Here is a 19,850-nt window from a genome sequence, read left to right on the forward strand (position 1 = left end):
TCTTCTATAGAAGGGGTTACAACTGGCAGGAACCCACCCTTGGCACACTCCCATTTCAGCACTCAGTGCTGAAAAGGTTCACCAACACTGGTATAGACCTTTCCCTCTGTGGATAAAAGACAGACCAGACACTGCACAATTTTCAAAGCGCCTTCACTAGAAGAACAGAGTTTGAGTATTGGGACGCCTAGGTTGATGCAAGTTTTTTTTTAAAAAAGAATGAAAAATGTGTGTCTTCCTGAAGACCGGGTGGCTGGCACACATGTGCATGCTGGAAACCAAAAGCTCTGCTTCACAGCATGCGCATGCGTGCCGAGGAGCTGCTTTTCCGGTTTCCAGGGTTCCCACGTGCAAGAAGACCAGCTGGTTGGTGCAGGCAACGGCTGCCATGCCCAGAGAGATGCCTCTGTGTGCCACTTTTGGCTCATGTGCCATAGGTTTGCCAATTGTTTACAACTATCAATAACCAATTGTTATTCCCCATTTTTTCCCCAGGTTGTTTTTAAATCTACAGACTGAATAGGGAACCTAGAAAAATAAATAACCTGTTTTGCATTGTTTTATTATACTTGTGTTTTTTCTAACTTTGGCTTTTATGCAGTGGAGAAAGAATTTGGGCAATTGAGCAGTACAGGAATGCAGAGACTAAACAAGTGGGCAGCTACAGTATGCTAGCCCTTTAATTAGTTTTGGTTTCACTGCAATATTGGCTTGTGTTTGGTCCTTTCAGATGTTGTAACCATTTTTTCCCCCTGAAGTCTTATTTTATAAGAAGTATATGATCACTTTGAAATGAAGGTGTCTCCCCACCACCTCTGTCCTTATAGTATAAAAATTTCCTTGGAACTTTTGTGCCTTCAAAATTTTTTTTGCATTTATCAGCCTTTCCCAGCTTCATGTCTTCTGGGTTGAATTAACACGTATTCATCATCTCCAGCCAGCAAATCCATTTGATTTTGTGGTACCCAAGTCAACTAAGGATGCTTTACACATTTCTTGGCTAGGGAAAAAGGAAGGCTATGTTTCTTGAAGGAAAAGCTTGGGCACTGTTTTGCTTACATTGCACTTTTGTCTATTCACTTCCACAGACAAATCCACTTTAAAAAAGGAAGCAGCCAAGACAGCGTTGTGTACTATTTTTTGCTCAGAAATGGGTGTGTTGTTAGCCAGGAAATGGATGCTGTACGCTCCACTAGTACCTGGAGTTTATGTAGCACCAGGAAAAGCGCAGCTCTTCCTTGCACCTGTGACCCATCGGCCATGTGGCTGTTTCACGGGTTGCCATATGGATCTTCTATTTTGAGATTGAATTGTTCTAGTAACCAGCTGTCCCACACTCCCTTTGTGCAGAGTCCTTGCCCAGTTCCAGGTGTTCATGGTTGAAAAATAATTCAGGATGGAAAAATAATCTCTATCCTGGATTTTCACATCTGTTTAAAATGTGACCATCCCCCGACACCATTATTTGAAATTGACTGTGTTCTGTACTAGTTCTGGCTCTGCTTGGGAATTTAAGCCTAGCTCTGTAATGGCGAACCTATGGCACGCAGAGGCATCTTTCCGGGCACGCCAGCCATTGCCCGTTGTTCTTCCGGATTCCAGCATGTGCTGGCCAGCTGGTCGCACATTCAAGAGTGCTGGAAACCAGAAAAGCAGCTCCCCAGCATGCATGCATGCGCCGGGAAGCTGAGCTTCTGATTTCTGGTACATGCATGTGCACCATTCAGGTTGTCTTCGTGCATGCATGCCTGCCAGAAACCAGAAGCTCCACTTCCCAGGGTGCGCATGCGGACCAGGGAGCTACTTTTCCTATTTCTAGAACATTCCCCCCCCCCCCCCCCGGACGTGCATGCTCCCATTTCGGTGCCGAAAAGGTTTTCCAACCCTGATCTTTTCCGTGTGTGGATAAAAGACAGACCAGACATTGCACAATTTTCAAAACACCTTCACTAGAGGAACAGAGTTTGAGTATTGGGACTCCTAAGTAGATGCAAGTTATTTTTAAAGAATGGAAAACTGTGTCTTCCTGAAGACCACATGCTAGCACGTACCCCTCCCACCTCTGTCCTGCCCCTATTAAAATGAACATGCAGGTTAAGAGGAGTATGAGGTGGCTTCATGGGTGGGGGAGTTCCTGGGAGGCCTGTCACCCAGCTGGAACCTTAAAGGAGGCAGCAAGCAGCAAAAAGCAGCCCAGCAGGGAGGAAGAGCCCTGCTAGCTTAGGGCCTACATACGCGATGGTGAACCTATGGCACATGTACCAGACGTGGCAACACAGAGCCCTCTGCTGGCCGTTGCTGTTTCTTTGGTGAGCTTCCGTTTCCCTGCAAACGACAAAACAGAAGCTCACGGAAAAAAAAATATTTTGCCTCTTGCTGCACTGCTGGTGTTGGGATGCCCAGTTCTTCGGGTCTCAGCTACGCATCTGCGCACATGTCCATGCATGCATGTTCGTGCATGTGTGCGTGCACCTTTTAGTTTGGGCATGCGCACGCACACAGTTTGGGCACTTGGTGTCTAAAAGGTTTGCCATCACTGGCCTAGAGATATGTTCTCATGCCAGAGAGACTTCCAAACAATCTCTGGGCTTGGCCGATGATGAAGCCATGCTTGTGGGCTGGGCCTCTGCCCCAATCAGCTGGCTGCAGAGGTGGGTTGCTCCCGGCTCAGTCCAGATCAGGCGAACCAGTAGTAGCGGTGGTGGGAGGCTCCACCCACCCGCCCAGATGCTTCTATGCATGTCCACAAGTGAACCAGTAGTAGAAAAATTAGCAACCTACATCCGGCTGGCTGTCAGTAGGCTGCAGACTTCTGGCTCTTGCTGGGCTTTGGGGAAGTCAGCCAGCTGTATGTAAAGGCAGCAGCTTCCCAAAACCTTTTTCCTTGCTTGACCTTCCCCTTTCCCCCTTCCCCCAGAAACAGAGGTGGGTTCCTACCGGTTCGCACCGGTTCGTTGGAAGCAGTAGTGGAAATGGCGGCTGGGTCTCTGAACTGGTAGGGACGGCATGCTTGCCACGCCCCCGAACCAGTTGCCCGGTCGCTGCGACATCTTTTTTGACCTTTTTAAATGCTCTGTGCATGTGCACACCTATTTATAGGGAACTGCGCATGTGCGAGCGAAGCAAGCATGTGTGCACATGCAAAATCGTGCACGCACCAAACTGGCAATAATGCCGGCAGAAACCCACCCCTGCCCAGAAACCTCAATTTCTTCAATTAAATAACAACAAAAGGACTCCCCCCCCCCCCAAAAAAAAACCCTAAACTCTCCATCTCTGCTTGCAGTCCTGATTCTTTTTCAACCGGACATTTACTGCATGCCCGGAAAGAGGGTGACAAAATCTGTAAGTTACTTACCTTGATGAGTGACTGCTAAGCTGAGGACAGAGCAAAGGAAGGAAGGAAGCGAAGAAAACCTTTCTGCAGGTTGTTTGCCTTGAGCAGCTGATTAAAAAACTCAGCTCTAAAGAAAAAAAAAGCATTGCAAACATGCACCAAATGGCCATGCAGAAAATAATTATATCTCTCTATATGAGAGAGAGAGAGAGAGAGAGAGAGAGAGTGCGTGTGTGTGTGTGTGCGTGCGTGCGTGCGTGCACAGGCAAAGTTATGCACGCACCAAACCGGCAGTAATGCCAGCAGAAACCACCCTTGCCATGGATGGATAGATGGATGGATGGATGGTCTAAAGCAGGGGTGTCCAAACTTGGGAACTTTAAGACTTGTGGACTTCAACTCCTGGGGAATTCTGGGAGTTGAAGTCCACAAGTCTTAAAGTTCCCAAGTTTGGACACCCCTGGTCTAAAGGCAAGTAGAAAAAATCTTGGAAAGGTTTGCAGTCTCTCAATAGCCATGTGATCGGGGCAGAAAACTCTGAAAACACCAGCCATTTCTGCAAGAAACCATCAGTGCCCTAGAAATGGTGGCTGTATCTTGGAGGCAATGGGGAGGTCTGTGGGGGGGGGGTACTCATCAGGGCAGGATGGGAACGGGAAAATAGAGAGATAGCAATAGCACTTAGACTTATACACCACTTCACAGTGCTTTACAACCCTCTCTAAGTGGTTTACAGAGTCAGAATATTGCCCCCCCCCCAAACAACCTGGGTCCTCATTTTACCCACCTCAGAAGGATGCAAGGCTGAGCCTGGTGAGATTCAATCTGCCAGACTGCTGGCAACCAATGATCAGCAGAAGTAGCCGGCAGTACTGCACTCTAACCACTGCACCACCGCAGCTTGGATGGGGAGGATGCTGCAATGGCCCTATGGTTGTAAGGGCAAATGATTGCAAGGGCACTGCAGCTGCCATAAACTTGAAACGGGTGTATGAAGCTTTTTTTGGGGGGGGGGAGAGTTCATAACTTTAAACAGCTGTTAAGTGACTGGTCGTATCTCAAGGATACTCTACTACTTACTCATGAAATTATTTGCCTTCTTTTTCAGTGACGAACTGAGATACTGAGATAAATAAAACTACGGCAGTATGTTCAGCGTAGAAGACCTCCTGATTTCTCATGGATACAAGCAATCTAAAAGTCCTACCAATTCATCTGAAGATCCAGGTAATGGAGATCAGCATGAAGATCCCGGTAGGCGATCTGGTCAGGCACCCCGGAATGGTTTACCAACCCATCCTGGAGCCATACCCAAGACCAGTAAAGCAAGAAGATACCAAAATGACGACGAGAGTAATAGCGTCGTCCGAGGAAGGCCGAGGAACACCAACTATGAAAATTTCTCAGGTCCAGGCAATGTGCAAGGAGGGTGAGTATTTTTTTTTAATTTGCTCAGCTGTTTGTCAAACAATGTTAAAGAGCAGGCACCAGGAGACCTAATTGTGTTGAAAGCATCCTAGGAGGAAGTCACGTGTACTTCAACAGAGGTTGAACGCACTACATTTGTCACAGTGAGAAAAAGTGTGGCCAGGTGATCTGGGTCCCTACCTCTTTAATACTAATAATTTAGGCAAGGTTAATAAGTACTGTTATGTTTTTGAATGTATTTGGACTTGGACGGTTCTCCAGATACCTTCAAGAAATTCTGAAGAAAAACACAACCAGCTTTGCAGTATTTTAACTGTTATGTTTGTAATTCTATTTGGGCCACCGTTTGCAGCCTTTGGCGGGACATGGTGGCTCAGTGGCTAAGACACTAAACTTGTCGATCAGAAAAGTCGGCAATTTGGCGGTTCGAATCCCCAGCGCCGGATAACGGAATGAGCTCCCATTACTTGTCCCAACTTCTGCCAACCTAGCAGTTCGAAAGCATGTAAAAATGCAAGTAGAAAAATGGGAACCATCTTTGGTGGGAAGGTAACAGCATTCTGTGCACCTTCGGTGTTTAGTCATGCTGGCCACATGACTATGGAGATGTCTTCCGACAGTGCTGGGCTCTTCGGCTTTGAAACAGAGATGAGCACCGCCCGCTAGAGTCAGGAATGAGTAGCACATATGTGCAAGGGGAACCTTTACCTTGCAGCCTTTAAAAAAAATTCAGTATGTCCTCTCCATTTTGCTCTGTGTATAGCCAAAATATTTAATTAAAATATGAAAAAGAAAAAATATATAAAATAGGCCTCAAGAATTTCCCAAATAGCTTCTCGGAATTGGTGAGTGTTCTTGCCTCAGTTGCAAAATTATTTTTTCAGGACTGTGAAAGCTTTGAATGGTCTCTGCAGAAGGCAATAGTAAGTGAGGTCTACCTATACTTTCTTCTGATTACAGAATCACAAACTGCCTTGTGCATTCAAAGTTATGATGGTGCTGAAAAAATAACTTTGCAACCCAAGGCATGCAGTTATGACTTTCACAGCATCTGTCTCTGAGTCACACCTTTGCCATTAGAGTCCTGTGCCTAACTCATATTTTTCTTCCCTATTTAGAGATTGTCGAAAAAGGTGATCTCTTTAAACAATTTCTTCTATGCCTGACTGTTTTCTCTGCCTCACTCCAGAATGGAGCAGTTGCAGAGAAAAGGATTACAAGAGAGTAAGCAGGCACACAATGAGGAATATGCCAGGCTGTTTGTGTAGTACTGTGAAACGTTAATTCCTTGTTAGTTATTGCAGAACTGGAATGAGCATTTCAAAGGGTATAGAAAAGGAAAGCCTGTTCATGGTCATTCCTAACTTAGTGGCTGGTCCCAATTGTGGTTGCTAAACAAGGACTACCTCAATTATCAGGGCTTCCATATAATTATCTCAGTACCATTTTATTTTAGCTTCAGGATTTACAGGACCACAACTCCTCCATGAAGTCAAGGAACAAATCCTTTCTTTGTGAATTAGGATGGTCTTAAATTTCTAGAAAGAAGCAAAAAAAAAAAAAGGTTGTTAACATGTAAAATAAATAATACAAAATCAAGTTGTGACTGGTTCCTAAATTGAGGTGTTAAAGAAGCTCTAATCTTGTTATATGCTTTTACGTCTAAATTTTAGACTATTTCTATTTTTTAATCATCTACCTTGAGCATGAATCAATAAAAGATAGCAGGATAAATGTACCATATTTGATGCCAAAATCCTTTTATAGGAAAAAGGCTTTTTTCTATGATATCAGAAACTGAACTCTGATCTTTTTTATTGTAACTAAAAACCTGTTATGACTTTTATGTTAAAAATGGGTAATAGATTCATAATTTATGCTTTTGATGATTAGACAGGATACATTATAGAAAACAGAGAATTGTAATGTAACTTCAGAAAGAGAGGCTAAATACAATTATATTTAAAAAAAATACACCAGTTAAACCTCAGCAGTTTTATTACATCTTGGCAACTCTGGCCAAATCTTTTCCTAGATGGATCAAATGACTGGGAGACTTGTATTACCAGAAAGCAAGATAATTAGTAATGCAATAAACAAGAATCGGGAGCCAACATTGCAGCTAATTTCCAAATCATTTAATTTGTCAATTTATAATATTTGTAATCTGTGTGTGACTTATCAGTTAAATTTAGTAGGTTTATTGGGGGGAGGGAGGGGGCTGTTTTGGAAATGTAAAAAGTAAAGTTGACTTAGGAGAAGAAAACAAAAAATGCTCCAGAGATGTATTAATATAGAAATCTACATGATGTTATTAAAAGCAGGAAATCACAAACTGAATTTCACTAGCGCAAATTTGAGCCACTTCTGGAGGTCCTGTTTAAGCCAGTGGCCTTTTCATCACTTTATACAATGTGCTGCTTTAACTTCGTGCTTGCCTGCAGCTAGATATAAGTGCACTTTTCAATTGTAACAACCTACACACGAAAGATTGCCCATTTGGAGAAATATGTGATTGTTCTGTTGTAGCTACTTAACTAATAACTAAGTTGTGGCTCATATTTGTTTTAAAAGACTAAAGCAGAAAATACAATCTCTGCTTGCTTTCACTGCAATTTTTTTTTGGGGGGGGGGAGTTAAATGTGAAAAAATATTTCATGCAAAATTGACCCAATTTAGAAATGGTAGCTACAGTTTTTAAGAAAAAGCTCATTTTAAATTGTTATAAGACATTTGCAGAGAACTTGCTTGAATGTGTAATGTATATTTTGTCTGAGGGAATTATTGAATGCGTGATTCAACCAATACAATACAATACAATACAATAGTAGAGTTGGAAGGGACCTTGGAGGACTTCTAGTCCAACCCCCTGCCTAGGCAGGAAACCCTATACCGTTTCAGACAAATAGCTATCCAACATCTTCTTAAAGACTTCCAGTGTTGGGGCATTCACAACTTCTGGAGGCAAGCTGTTCCACTGATTAATTGCCCTCACTGTCAGGAAATTTCTCCTCAGTTCTAAGTTGCTTCTCTCCTTGATTAGTTTCCACCCATTGCTTCTTGTTCTACCCTCAGGTGCCTTGGAGAATAGTTTAACTCCCTCTTCTTTGTGGCAACCCTTGAGATATTGGAACACTGCTATCATGTCTCCCCTCGTCCTTCTTGCTCTTAAGCTAGACATACCCAGTTCCTGCAACCGTTCTTCATATGTTTTAGTCTCCAGTCCCCTAATCATCTTTGTTGCTCTTCTCTGCACTCTTTCTAGAGTCTCCACATCTTTTTTACATCGTGGCGACCAAAACTGAATGCAGTATTCCAAGTGTGGCCTTACCAAGGCATTATAAAGTGGTATTAACACTTCACATGATCTTGATTCTATCCCTCTGTTGATGCAGCCTAGGACTGTGTTGGCTTTTTTGGCAGCTGCTGCACACTGCTGGCTCATATTTAAATGGTTGTCCACTAGGACTCCAAGATCCCTTTCACAGTTACTACTACTGAGCAAGGTATCACCTATACTGTACCTGTGCATGAGTGATTGAAGAAACACATGAGTGATTGAAGAAAGCAGTAAATTGGGAGGGCAGCTGTTGAAAATGGATGGAAATATAAACCACCATGCTGAAATGTTTGGCTAATTTTTTTTTAAATGTAGATGTTTCCCTGGTAAATTTAATCCTTTGTTTCTGCTTGAAGGATGATTGTGTTGTATGTAAAAAAAAAGAGAGTTTGATACATGGACAGTGGGGGACCGGTATTTGTATTATATACTGAGGTACACACACAGTTTCCTGGCTGTTTCACATTTTCTTTTTCTTTTTTGTAAAGTATGACTTGTGATACACATTCACACACAATATCTCCAACACTGATTTTATTGGCAATGCTAGGAAGATAACATGTGGAAGAGAAGGGTGGGTTTGTTGGTTGATTTCTTTATTGCTTGTTTTTGTTTTTAGAGGTAAAATTGTCTTAAATTTAATATTTTAAATTAACATCTTCCTTCTAGATAAATATGCAATATTATCTTGCTTGCCAGCATATACTCCAAAGTGAGAGGAAGAATTCTCTTCTAGTTTATACAAAATTTATTCCATGGTATCTGAGATTTTAGTTCTGTTGATTTCTTGCATTGCCTTAAACTCCTGTTACAGATATCAATAAACTGAGGAAAAACTTTTTCCCCAGGGGTCATTAGAAGGTCAGGTTCATGAACAAAGACTAAAGTATTTAACTGCATACACTGAAAATACTGAATTCTGTCATAATTCACAGAATATAACTGCACAGGTTCTAGCCCCATTTTGACATACCACAGATGTATACCTTCTCATGCATCCCCATTTTTGCTAAAGTATTCTGACTTCTTTTTTTATTGTGCACCTTCAGTTTGCCACAACTTAAAAATTGGACATGGATGCATGTCGCCAATTGATATTTTAGGATTGCAAAAGAGCATAAAGTTTACTGAATGGTAGGCTGTCCTGAAAAGAAGAACGTGTATGGTTAAAAAATAATGTGTGTTTTAAAATCTGTTCCGGGTTCACAACTGTAACTCTTGTTAATTTTAAGAAGCTATATCAGGGGTGGGGGGCGGAGGCAGTCTATGTGGGTAGAGTGTAACACAGCAGTTTCCTACCATGTATACATTATGCTGAAGAAAGAGAGGTGGAGCTCTTGCCTCACAATCAGGAGGTTGTCATCGGTTCGATCCTAGGTAGATGCAGATGTAGGGTCTCCTGCTTGGGCAGAGGGTTGGACTAGATGACCTGCAAGATCCCTTCCAATTCTGTTAATCTGTTAATGCATGTTGATTACAAAATATAGTTACATTCTGAACTCTTTTGTGGTTTGTTGTGAAAAGTCCTGTTTTTCAGAAATATGAAGGAAAATAAGTTCTGTGTCTCATGATTGTGGCTGGTTCAGATTCTTTACTAACTTAGATCCGGAGAAAAGAAAACATTTACAAAAATCTCTTCACTGGTACTTCCTTTCATTTGCAGGCTTTATGACCAATCACAGCTAAGTAGGTCTTCGCACTCCAAGGATATTGACCAACGGAGAAGACAGTGCCAAGATTTCGGTGCTCTTGATTATCCTGACAGAGTAGACTATGAAACAAGAGGAATGGCTGCAGCCCGTCCCTCATTTGAAGATGAAAATGAAAGTCAGTGGGAGGCTGAAGAAGGATTAGAGAATGTGAGGAGTAACAAACAGGAGACCATGAAACCTGCTGGTGACTACAGAAGGCAAGGTTTAAAGGCAGAAGCATGGAAACAACCACTGCAACGTGAGCCTGATACAGAGAAAAAAGAAAGGCCACTTCAAGATGTGCATTCAGGAAGACAAAACATTGCGGTTTCCCACGTTCAGAATAAATCCCAATCTTTCCCAAGATTTCTTTTACCAGATTATTCTAACTATGCTGAAATTCCTGCTGTAGCCAGTGGTAAACAGCATAAAGTAAAGCCTGAGTTGGAATCTGTGAAACTCTCTGAACCAGCAACTAGGCCCAAATATGGCAGACCTCTGAAGCCTCCTTCATATGAAATTCATCAACAGAGTAGGGGAGTTGTGGAAACCAATCAGCCACAGGATGAACAGCAAAAACACAAAACTATTTTCTATGTGACCAAAGTTGATGAAACAGATAAAGATGCTACTTTGGAACCCCCGCTGTACATACCTCCTCCATCTTACAAATCTCCTGGTCAGCAAAATAACAATCAACATATACCAGAAGAAGTGCCTGACTATGAAGAGTGCTTTGTTAAGGAAATGCAAGTTGTGGAGCAAAATATTTGCATTCGTTCCGAGTCTTCATTTAATCAGCTACAAATGGAAGGTGAAGAGCCTGTTTTGTATAGTAAAAAACAGCTGAATTGTCAGGAGAAACATCTATCTTCTGTTCAATATATTCCTTTCGATGACCCTCGAATACGGCACATTAAAGTAATACATTCAGCTGACCATCAGATGGAGGATCAAGCAGAAGATGCAAATAAAACTAGTGTCTTCCATAGAAATGCTGTGGATCAGGGGTTCAATAATTCAGATGCCAATGTACCAGACTCAATAAACATTACTGTAAAAGGCAGCCAGGTCCCCGGTAGCAGCAGATGGTTGGGGGAATCCAATGCAGATCAGGATAGTTGTGCCTTGTCCAACCAAAGAGGCTCTTATGACACAGGCAACGATCCGAACTTTGAATATCCCAAATCATGGCCATCTGCTCAAAGCCCAGGTGCAACAGAATACTCCTCTGAGATTTTTACAAAAGTGAAAACCTTTGAACCTGGAACTGAGATTCAGGGCAGAAACCATTTAAAGAAAAAAACAAATGAAACCATGTTTTGCTTGGTATCTGTCCCACTTCAGTCTGAACAGAAAATGCCAAATTGTGATAGGAATAACAGTGCAGCCCAGGGTGTCAGTGAGAAGGATGAACCTCTTATCTATAGAGATCTAAAAGAACAGAGTTTCCTAAGTACGTCTTCTTCTGATTTGGAGCTCCAAGCCCTTACGGGAAACATGATAAATACAAATGTGTCAGAGAAACAAGATTTTCAGATTTTCAAACAAATGCGTGATCTCAGCAGCAAGCAGCCTCCAAAGCACAAAGGGCTTGGGTATTCTGGTTCATTGCCATGCAATAGGTATAAGGACCAGGAAACGCAAACTAATTTCAGAGAAGAACCCCCCAAAATTCGGCAGACTCTCCATGGGTCACAGCATCATCTCCATGCATCACAACTGAAGAAGCCAAATACATTGACCAATGGCCACTTCTTAAAATACGGGTCACCTACTACAGAATCGGCACCGAGTAAAATACCTACTGATAACAGGAAAGATAGACCAATTCCTCCCCCTAGGAAAACTCAGCTTAACAAGCCCAGCAAACCTGAGTGTCCTAAGATGGTAGTCAAGCCCAAAACAGGCCAGAATGAGTCATGTACTACATCCACGGGGCTTCCTGTGTGGAAAAATGAACCCAGTTTTGCCCAAAAAGAAGAAAGGAAATCGCCTTGTAGTATCAAAGAAGCCTTTGGGCAGTTTCTCTTAAAGCCTGTTAGCCGCCGTCCTTGGGATGCAATAAGTGAACTGGAGAGTTTCAACAAGGAGATTCAAAAACAAGAAGAAAGGAATGAAGACGATAAAGAGAATGAGCGAAAGCAAGAGACAGAAGAGGAGAAGAAAGTGAAAAAGGCAGAGGAGAAAGCATATAGAACGGATGAAATAAGCCAAGACCATGGATGCAGTGCAGAGGTGAGAAAGGTAAAACCAGTCACTCCTGTGTTTAAAAAGGGAACCAATAAAAGTACACCTGCAAGTGAAAATGCTTCTAAAATCTCAGATGCAAGAGCTGTATTTAGTGACCTTAGGAATGTTAGATCAGAGACAAGAGAAATGGATAAATCGGTTAAGGAAAAAGGGGAAAACATTGGTCTAAATCAAAGACAGGATAATGCAAGAAAGGTCATTAAGCAGGCTATTGGTCTGCCTCCCATGAAATCAAACGTTTCAGGTCACTTGGTCAGTGAAAATTCTAAACCATTCAACAGCATTAATTCTAGGGAAACAAGTGCCCAAAACCATAAGAATAAGGATTCTGATAAGCTGAAAAAGGCATCAGGCAGGAATACCCCTCCTTCAAAAACAGTATCTGTACCACCATTATGTTTTAAAAGAAGGAACCAAGGGCGCTCTGAGCCGAATTTGAGATCTGTTGGTTTGGATGTCAATGAAGGAACGAGCATTCCTGTTTCTGCAAAGAAGATTCCATCAAATGAATCCCTTCACGCAAGAGCATCTAGGATTCTGGGCATAGAGGTACCTGTGGAATCCCTAACAGCCAATAACAAAACTCTTCCCGATGAAGACTCTGACTCTGGTAACATGGCACAGAGCAATGAATTGTCAAACAAAAAGACACCGAGGGCTGAAATGAAAACAAATGTGGCTGTTTCCAAAGGAAAGCCAAAGAGTGGCTGGTCGAAAAGCACTTTCATTGGAGAAGACACCTTGCGATTCGTGAAGAACCAGCGTAGTGGTGAAGAAAAGTTGACACGTAAAAACAAGTGTTTTCAGCAGTGTCCTGATCTTAGCAAATGCCAAGAAGGCCATGCTCACCCTCTTGGATCTGCTGTGCCTCTTCTTGCTGAAAGAAAATCGCTTCCTTCGAATGTAGAAAGGAAAACTAAAAGTACTTCAAAGGTAACTCTGACCAGGCAAGGCAAAGTGGCCTCTGCTGCAAGCCGAGCGGCCATGGATCGCATAGCGCGGATGAAAGAAGTTGATTCAGTTTCTCGTATGAGACGTCTCAGTATAAAGAATGCCGACTCTGGTGAGGATAGAGATGAAGACAAAGAAGCAGAAGGAAAAGGAAATGATGCCGCCGTTGCCTGCACTGAATTTCCCCGCAAACTGTCCCAAGGCAGTTGCGTTTCCAAGCGTATAATCTCACTGAATGAAAATGAACATGTAAGCAATAGGAATACAAAGAAAAGTGGAAAGGATTTACCTAGCTCAGGTAAGATACAAGTTTCTCCAGGTTTTGTATGGTGAGTGCATTATTGGGAGATGCATACATGTTTTCCCAGAAGGGTCTTAAAAAGAAAATGTAATTTCCTGTTTGAATCTCAGGTCTGAATTCTGCAGTTGCAATTTCATTTTTGGCAAGCAAATAGAAGATAGTCAATAGTTAAATAGGTACCCTACCAGATAAACCAGCTGTTTTGGGTTTGGGCTTATTTTTTTTTACCGATATACACCATTATAAATACCCTAGAGTGGAAGATGCTGTAATCCTGCAGGAATTTGCTATCTTCCTTTTCACATGCTCAGTCTTATGTTTTTAAACTCAAATAACTTCCAGTTTTGCCTGCAATGTTCACCCATCATGCTTTCCAGAAATAAATAGAGAGAAGGAAATGTTTGGATCATCTGGGGCTTCATTTAAAAGTAAAAACAGTTGCCCCACATGCTGAATGTGAGATCTCATATAAACTAGATTCTCCGTTTTCATATTTTTTGTAGAATTGTTAGTTGCCTTCAGACTCTTTGTGTAAATGTCTAAAAGCTGAAGGTTCTTTTAAAACCAAATGGTTCCATATAATTTTATTTTTTAATTATTGCTTATTTCATATTGTTTATTCCAATAGTGGTTCCATATTACTTTTGAGCAGGGGAATTAGTTAATTTTGCTTAGTTCTTTTATTTATTTAGTAATATAAGAATTGCTTTAATCTGATCTTCCATCATTCCTAGCAAGATGACTAAACACCACAGAGAAGATGGGAGGTGGAATCTTAACATTCCTGGCAGACAACAAATTGGGGAGGATGCCTTAGAAACTTTGTTGTGTATTAGCCAGATATTCAATTTAGGGTTTGAACAAAGGTGAGAGATTCCAGTAACATGAGGGAGGCGAGATTGAGAGTAAGATTCAAAGGTGTGCTCCAAACAGAATGCTTTAATGACATGTGCTTTAATTAATTTTCTTACGTCTTTACAATCTGTTAGGTAAAGAATAATCATATGTGATCTAAAATATGGGATGAGTTTTTCTCTCTTCCCCCAATGATGATCCTGTTACAAAGACATTTATATTTTTAAGGAATGACTTCTAAGGTAACTATAAAAAGTAGCTATAATTTTAGAATGAGACAGTTGGTTTCCAGAAAAGCCACGATGCAGATATTGTGTCTATTTACACACTGTGTTGTGTTTTAAGAGTTCTCTGGATCCTTTAAGTACTTTCCCATTCTGCTATCCTTATCAGCAGGCAAACTTTAATTAATATTCCTTTGTTGACATTCCTTAGTGGTAAAATAAAAGCATATATTTACTTTGTCAACAAAATGCTTTAGCATAATTTTTTTGTGCAATTATTATTTTTTCATGCTCACAATGGCTCTCTAATACAAAGAGAACATAGATGCATAAGAAATAATAAAGATCCTATATAGATATAATTGCTATGAATTGTTAGTATTAATAATCATGCTCGCTTCCTATTTTACAGAGGTCTATGATCCGAGCCGGGTTGAAAGGGTGTGATACAAAAAGAGCTGGATTTCAAGAGATTTCAAATCTTTGTGAGGCATTTTGCTAAGTGGCACCATGTGGAAATATCCTTAAGCCTCAATGTTTAGAGTGTGTTGGTAAAACACTTTACCTGCTAGAGGAGGAAAATAAGAGAATGTATGCTTTCTGGAACTTGCATAAAAGAGAGGGAGTGTGTATATATGCACGCATGCAAAGATCTCTTAATCTGGAACCATCTGTTTTTCAAAGCATTAGGATTTAATGCATCTACTTGGCATGAATTGGCCATTTTTAAACTGAATTGAATAGTGTTCAGTCAGAATGGTAAATAAAATTCGGGAGGGGCTCAGGGAAAGAGTTGCTTATTTCTCTGTAAAAAGTGTAAACAGGAGAGATTAAGAAAATTATTTTTGAAGAAAGAATGTGAATTTCTAAGTTAAATATCCAAACTTCTGAACTCTCAGCCTTGTTGAACATTGGCCATAAAATGGATTGCAAAGAGAACCACTGTTGCTTTTTCAGTTCAAGGAGATGCCTGACAGCAGGACTGAATGCCCACTGACCAACTGTGAAATCAATTGGGACTTGGTCTGAAGCGGCTTTGAGTGGAATTTCTTCCTCCTTGCATGTCAAGACAATGCAGGCAAATGTACACTTTGGAGACGGTGAACCCAAAATATGGCAGATCATTTTGCCGCCCTCTGACCTATGATCGAGTCAAACCAGGATCGACTCCACTTTGGCTGCTGTTCTGCCACTCAGCCTTGTGTAGTTTATTCTGTTTCCTTTTTCTCTTTGTAGTTTGGGTTCAACATTCTATGCACCAGCCAACATGCTTGTTTATTACAGCACACATCCTTTTCTAATCCAAGCAACCATTTTGCAAAATGTGATGTAATTTTCTATAATGTAGGCAGTTTACCAATTCTTTCATTGGTAAAGTCTCCCCCCCCCCCCCCGCTCTTCTTAGGTGAGTTTTTCAAAGAAACTACTTAAGAAGAATTTATCTGTTCATCTTCTACACATTCCACATTAGCCCCTCTCTGCAGCTGCGAGGCTGTGTATTATAATATTTGTTTATGTGTATATAAATAGTCTTATGAATAAGGTACCTAAACCTAGATGGGCTTAATTTTCTTATTGCTTGGATTGGTCCTTTTAGATGAGGATGTTGCTGGTGTTGGTTCAACTGATTACTTTCCACCAAGTTAATTGCCAAAAATTAAAAAGATCAGTTTAATATGTTTGCATCCTTAAGTATGTAAATTTTGTTTGTAAATTTGCAAATACTGAAGCCTTGTACTACAAATGTACCCATCAATAGAAATAGGAGTCCTTTGCCACTATTTAATTCTTGGAGAAAATCTGAGACCATCCCTATGTAATAACAAGGGAATAACGCTTGTTTTCACTTGCCTTTATGGCAACTCTAGCAATAAGCAACAAAAGAATACGTAATTTCAGTCATTGATGCTCAGTGCCATTTTTATGATGTTATGATTTGTGCCTCTATTTGAAACTCTTGAGCCTGATCTGTAAGCACCCATCTTGGTACAGAAACTCAAAGAATTGCCCTGCCTTTATGTTTGAATGCTGTATTTATATCTATTTTGTTTAATGCCAATCCGTATAGGTTTATACGGATACTTGTAAGCACACAAAGAGTTATTTTTGTCACTTAAAAAGATATTTTAAGTTGGATATAGGGCAAACCTTATTCATTTCTCCAGGAGTAATAGCAGTTTAATTTACTCAATGTTTATGTATCTAATTTGTCTGTTATTCTTTTTATTTGCTAATATACTTCTGGAAATAGCATTCCTGCCTGCTTGTTTTGTGTTTTTTTGTTATTCTATCAAAACCATGTCACCTATTAAGTATTTTAGATTAATAGTTACACACAGAAATAGATATGCACATATACACACATTAACCCACAAAGAACTTTTTGTTATTTGGCAAAATAGCTTGCTTTTTTTTTATAATCCCTTATTTAAAACCTCTGCTCTTAGAAACTTATCTAATATTTAAAATTTATTATACATTAAGCAAAATAATGTATAGTTTCTTACTTAGGTTTCTTCCCAATTCTATTTTGTATTTTCAGCAGTTACAAAATACCAGTTGTTTGCTTCTAACCAGATTTTACCTGGTTAAAAAAAAAGATTGTTCAGTAAAAATATCCTAGATATTTTTGATTTTTGATCCTTTGGAAACAATTGACATGGATACAGTATTCATTGTCATTCAGGTGCTAAGTGTTAGGTATATACACAAGGTATATTCACAAACATCAGCTTGCAGCCAATGCATTGTTTTTCAGCATGCTGGCTAGAGAATTCTGGGAGCAGAAGCCCACACACTTAAAAGTGTTTGATGTTGGGAAACACTGATCTAATGATTTACTGGGGACAGAACATTCACAAGGAAGTTATTATTGGTGGTCCTCACATAATGACACCTCTGGCTGTGGAAAAGAGTTGTCACACACACACACACACACACACACACAGCCATAAGAATGCATGTCAGCCGGGGTAGCTTTACAACTGGTTGTGGCATTCTGCAGTTGCGTGATTGCGACTTAAGTCTTTGACTAGTTTCCTGCAAAAAGACACCCCTTCAAACAAATGGGTTTGCTTAGTGACTGTCGCATTTACTTAATCACCAGTGTGAAAAATCTGAAAAATTATTTACCACCAACAAGCATATCTTGATTTATGACTGCAACAACTTATGATTACTACTGGGCTCAATTAAAATCATAAGTTGAGAACTATCTGTACAAGGACAATAGTAGACACGTTTCCTTGTTCGTTTTAAGTAGCCCAAAACCAAGTAAATCAAGTTACTGAAAATAAGTTACAAAATGAACTTTTTGAACAATCAGTTGATCAGAGAAGCAACCAATTGTAATCACGGAGCAATTCTTCGTAAAAACCACTAAAAATGCTTGCTTTTATGATCTATTGTGGTGCAGATTAACTAAAGGACGCGCATCCATCAGAGGGCCATCAGACATAATTTGAGGAAGAAAATACTCTTTGCCCTTCACTGACTTTAATTGATACTGTTTATGCATTTAAAACAACATCATAGGGTTTATTTATGTTCATATTAACTGCTCATTTGCCCCCAGAAAGGGAGGATAATTTGCAATCCATACCATATAGGTGAAAGAAAAAAAAATACACTTCCTTTTTCTGGTATTTATCCCCCATGAAAAGCAGCTTTCTTGCATCTAATAGACCTTGTATTTTGTCACTAGAACCGGTAAAGTAGTCCCATCATGTCAACAGGATGAGGGCAGCTTGAATTTTCCTTAGTGCTTTACACAAGGAAATAAAAGCAAATTCTGGAAAGGGTTTGAGATGGATATGTTTAATTAGATCCCAGGATTTTGCCCAGATATTGGCATAAGATCACATTTCTTGATCCATACAACTCGCTGCTTAATCTCATAATTTCAGCTCTTAGAATTTGCAAAATGTGCTGAAAATAATGCCATAAAGTTTAATGTTTTCTTGAAAGAACTTTGCATTTTTTGTTGAGTCAATAAAGTCATGACTGTTAGTTCATCAAGACTTTACGCACATAGAGCAGGTAGTATTTGTAACACAAACTATGTTAGCACCCATTTTTCTAGGAAAAAAACCCCCAGCCTTTCAGCATCTCCCCCTTAATTTCTACTACTCAGAGAAAGGGGGAAGGGGTGACACAATAACCCTATTGAGAATAATTCTTCCCTCTCGTGTCCTTGCAAAGAAAATATTCTGGTTCATATTTAGCAAAACAATTACATATTGGGAATAGAAAGATTGGCAGTTATGCTTAGTCTTCAAAGATAAAGGAACTGAAATCAAACTTCTGGTATCTAAGTGGACGTATCCATAAATACTGGTTAAATGTCTACAGACACTAAAGAAAACCAGATGCAGCTTATTGCTAATTGCTTTTACGTGTTCAATTATCTGTTAGTCCTCTCTATAAGGGAGTGGAACAAATGCTAAATTCCATTATCTTTGGTTTTTTCAGATCATAAGGAAAGTCCTGTTCTACGAAACAGCCTCCCACCCATTGTGTGCAACTTGTTGGCAACATTGTTAGAACAGTCAGAGTAAAAGGGCTGGGGGAACAATTAAACAAACACCATATTTTAAAAGGGAAATTATATGGCAGACATTAGGAATAAACAGCCAAGAAAATCAGAATAAGTTTTTACTTATGAAACCAGTTAGGAATTTTCCATCCTGGGCAGCAAAGAAACCCAAACAAGAAACAAACCCCAAAACAAATTGGTGACAATAACTAGATTAAGAAATGTGGATGGCAGCCTCTGTACTTGTATCTTGAAGCAAAACAAGTTATTTTTCTGCCACAAGGGAGAATTTTTACATAGGTGGCACTGTTTTTTCGTTGTCAAAAACAATGGCTGGAGATACCAGTGCAAGGCTGGAGGGTTTTGTAAGGTTAGGAGGAAGGAAAAAAGAAGCAACACAATCACACAAACATTGGAATAACAACGTAAAAAGAATTATTACACGCCTCTTTGTTTTCTTCTGAAATCTAAACATAGCCACTAGGACTACCTATGAAAAGATGAAGGACATTTTTGCTCACCTGTTTACAGGCAGCTACCAAAGAAGCTCCTAGTACAAGCAAAAGTCAAAAGAGAGACTCTTGTCCCCAGCCTAGATGAGTGACAAGATAGCAAAAACAAACTTATAATTACCAGAATATGTTGTTAACACCTATAAAAAGTGATCTGCCCTGAGAGTTTTCTAGCCTGGCATTTGGCACATGAGAACAGCAAGGGAAGGGAAGAAGGCAACTAAACAGGAGGGGTGTGGGTGTGTGTGTGTGTGTGTGTGTGTGCAATTACAAATAAAGATGGTTTGGCCATTGCTTTTCAGTCTGCCTGCTTCCTATCTTTTTCTAAGAATGCAAAAAATAAGGGAAGGGAGGACACTGGGTAACAAAGGATGCCCGCCTCTGTCCCCTGCAGAAAGATCTAAGGCCGTGATGGCGAACCAAA

The 19,850-nt window shown here is 40.3% G+C and overlaps 1 protein-coding gene across 3 annotated transcripts in view; it reads left to right on the forward strand.

The window, feature by feature from the left end:
• JCAD (junctional cadherin 5 associated) overlaps positions 1–16,633 on the forward strand; it is a 46,995-nt gene extending 30,362 nt beyond the window's left edge. For all 3 annotated transcript variants that reach the window (XM_081932207.1, XM_081932208.1, XM_081932206.1), the window contains exons 2-4: positions 4,446–4,766; positions 9,769–13,298; positions 14,793–16,633. In XM_081932207.1, coding sequence (XP_081788333.1) covers positions 4,486–4,766; positions 9,769–13,298; positions 14,793–14,827 — 3,846 coding nt within the window. In that variant the 5' untranslated portion in view covers positions 4,446–4,485 and the 3' untranslated portion in view covers positions 14,828–16,633. The remainder of the gene's footprint in view (positions 1–4,445; positions 4,767–9,768; positions 13,299–14,792) is intronic.
• Positions 16,634–19,850: the final 3,217 nt, after the last annotated feature.

This window comes from Natrix helvetica, assembly GCF_964273705.1.
Source record: "Natrix helvetica genome assembly, chromosome: Z".
Taxonomy (NCBI): Eukaryota; Metazoa; Chordata; class Lepidosauria; order Squamata; family Natricidae; genus Natrix; species Natrix helvetica.